Here is a 3,384-nt window from a genome sequence, read left to right on the forward strand (position 1 = left end):
TTTAAACTGTCGTCGGAGATCGCGGCCGCCGCCATGTTTCAATGTTGTTGACAGACGACAGGGCAAACGACGCTCGCGCTCAACGTGAATATCACGAGAGTTTGCACCGATGTAAACCCTCTACACAAAAATGTAGAGGGTTGTTTGAAAAAAATGCCGACCGTAAAGTTTTTTTCTACGTAGAAATTCTCGGTCGATCGGTCGGGTTACCGGAAACACACTACTTTTTTTTCTACGCCTAATGAGACCAGTGTTACTTGTGTACAACTCCTGTAAATGGTTAGAGGACAGTCAAACCTCGGTTTTCGAACGTCTCTGTTCTCGACTAAAAATTCCGAAATTTTTTTATGCCTCAAATTATGACCGAAAATCTGTTCTCGACCAAACTGAGCACACTTGAATGCACCACTTGACTCCTCTCGCCTTCCTTACACGAGGAAGTGACGCCTCCTCAGGTAGACGAGGAAGTGACGCCTCCTCGGGTAGACGAGGAAGTGACGCCTCCTCGGGTAGACGAGGAAGTGACGAATGGGTTTTACAAAGCAAAACTGGGAACACCCCCCGGCATCAAAAACAAAGACATTCAGTGGACCGCCACATATTCGCAGTACAGCTGCTTTACCTATTTACAGGTTTTATGTTCAGATTTAATTGTTTTTTTTTTTGGGGGGGGGGGGGTAACTGGCAGCAGCCAAAACAAATCTTCATGGATGCAAGACCATGTCATGTGACATTTACTTAAAATGACTGAAAACAATTTTATTGACAGAGTTTGTACATATCTGATTATGTTCTGTTTTCCCTCTGTTGCTTTTCCAGTTAAACCCGGCGGTCGTGTCAGATGTCAGTACGTTCCTGCTGTGGATAAGGTGCTTTTTCTTGACGACTATGCAGTGGGATGCAGGAAGGACCTAAACGGCATCCTGCTGTTGGACACAGCCCTGCAACCTCCAGTGACCAAACCCGAGGATCTGATTCAGATGGAGCTTCCAGTCACGGAGGTAGAACAGGGCTCTCAACTAACTTTTCGGACTGGTCGCACCAGCGCGAAATCACCAAAAACTTTGACTGCATCACATTCATAGAGATGTCAATCTATAGAAATTTTCTTCCTGAACAATTTATCTGAATGTTCATATTTAAAAAAAAATCTGCCAGGAACATTACAGCGGGATTGCATGCGTGATTGGATTCCTATCATATTTTATTTATTTTTTTTCAAGGCAGGATCCGAAATAATTAAGTGCTTCTGGCCAATTTCATGTGAAGACCAAAGTAAAACCAAATGATCGAAAGTATTGATTGCGAGCGACCATGACAGTCCTACACAGTGCAGTGACATAGTGTTTCGTGTCCATGAACATAGAGATTTCCTGCGAGTTGTAGTTCCAAATCATCCATTTTTTTTTTTTTTTTGTGTTATGGATCTGGCATTTGATGTAGAGAGGTTTGTCAGCGGAAGTTTGAGCGGCTTGCCAATAGCTTAGCCATTAGTTTAGCCATAGCTCGGCTTGGCTGTCCTGGTTTTGCTTATGTTCCCTACGCCGACTCCGCCTGCTTGACAAACAATCCACGGAAATCACACTGGTGACTCTATCGTCTGGGATGTTGAAAGTGCGTTGAAAAATCGCAAGAAATCCAGTGTTCAGTCCATACGATTGTAGTATCCGGCAGCAAAGGTAAAAGAAAAGTCAAAAAGGAAATGACTTGGGTGTCGTCACTCTCTGGCATCTGGCACAGCAGGCCACCCTTGAGACGCTGTCACGATCGACAGGCGGGGCGACCGCCAAGGGAGCTTCGGCTGCAGCTGTTATTCAAGTCAATGCGACCCAGTGAGCTGTGCGTGTGCTCGTGAAAATTATTCCCCCAAGTTCAGTATTTATAATAAAAATGTTATTTAGGGTCTACGAGATTTCAGCTTGTTGTATGTGTACAACCTACAATTAAAAATATCTATATTTGACAGATCGTGAAATTTGGCGTCGCCTGAAGCCTTAGTTCAAATAAACGTCTCTGGGAAAACTAAAGCCATATTAATAAATAGCTCACTGGAACTTCACCGTTATTGTATTTGAGGTGTCTTTCAGTATTGATCTAATTTTGCTGATATCGGACGAATACAAGTGATTTTCAAGACAATACACTGTCCGATCGCACTGTCGCCACTACTAGCAGCATCGTGGAGCTACACTGCATTGTAGAACAGCAGTTGAAGCAGTTGAAATACCAGGTGCCTTGCTATTTGCTATGTTAAATAAGCTCAGGTAACAAGAGAACATTGTGGCCACGGTAAGAAATGGAATCTGCGCTGTTTTGACCAATAAATGTGTTTGTCTGCTCAGGCCCAACATCTGCTGTCAGCCTGCCAGGAAAAGATTGACATTTCGACCACAAAGGGCTATGAACTCTTTATCGTACAGCTAAAAGAAGGCTTGAAGAATACCTCACATGAGACAGCAGCCAATCACAAAGTGGCCAAGGTTGGTATCAGAGCCTCCTTCAACATCCTGCTCTCACTGTATGTTGCGTCACTTTTGGGTTCAGCATGAGAGTAAAAGTCTTGCCAATCCAGATTTGCTTAATTCCATGATCATCACGCAATGATCTCAATGGTTCACCTTGACCAAAAACACTCCCTCAAAGTCTTGTTTCTTTCATGTCACTACTCCAACTCCTGATTTAGGCCGTGTTGTTGTTTTCTCGAGTTCAGGTCATTTTTTTATTTGTACTTTTTGCAAATGTATGGCTCGCCATTATTTTTAAAATATTGCATAGTTGGAATAGTTATATATGAGCTGGCATAATTTTATCAAATTACATTGTTATGCATAACAATGCAGATTAAGTACAAATTAATCAATTACTACTTTGTAATCAATGACAAAATGGTTTAGTGCCGGCTGTGCCGCGACTTCAAACAATTGTGGAACATCACTTTTGTCTTTTGCATGACGTAGAGACATTTGTCGAACTATGTTACATTTTTGTGTATGTGTCGCTTGCATCTTGTTTTGACCAAAAAAAAAAACAATACATGTAAGTTAATGTATTTATTTTGATCATTCTCATTACTGGTACAAACGGATCCAAAAACTCATGGTTCGGATTGGATCCTGGGTGTAAATCATGGATCAGATCCCGATTCGCATTGGGGGAAAAAAAAAGACAAACAGAACTTTGTCTTCATCCATCTATCCAGCCCTTTTCTAATCCACTTAGCCTTCATTATTTTATAAACACTTTGCCCATCGAATAACTCAACTCAACTCAACTGTATTTATAGAGCACTTTCAAACAGCCATCGCTGCATACAAAGTGCTGTACATGGAGCAATTTAACATATACAACAAACAGCAAAGCAAATCGGTAATAGAGACGGTAGAA

The 3,384-nt window shown here is 41.8% G+C and overlaps 1 protein-coding gene across 1 annotated transcript in view; it reads left to right on the forward strand.

Moving 5' to 3' along the window:
- birc6 (baculoviral IAP repeat containing 6) overlaps nucleotides 1-3,384 on the forward strand; it is a 101,269-nt gene that overhangs the window by 6,218 nt on the left and 91,667 nt on the right. The window contains exons 2-3 of the mRNA XM_019881884.1: nucleotides 820-1,001; nucleotides 2,343-2,480. Of these exons, the coding sequence (XP_019737443.1) occupies nucleotides 820-1,001; nucleotides 2,343-2,480 (320 nt within the window). The remainder of the gene's footprint in view (nucleotides 1-819; nucleotides 1,002-2,342; nucleotides 2,481-3,384) is intronic.

The sequence above is a fragment of the Hippocampus comes genome, unplaced genomic scaffold (genome assembly GCF_001891065.2).
Source record: "Hippocampus comes isolate QL1 unplaced genomic scaffold, H_comes_QL1_v1.1 scaffold36, whole genome shotgun sequence".
NCBI lineage: Eukaryota > Metazoa > Chordata > Actinopteri > Syngnathiformes > Syngnathidae > Hippocampus > Hippocampus comes.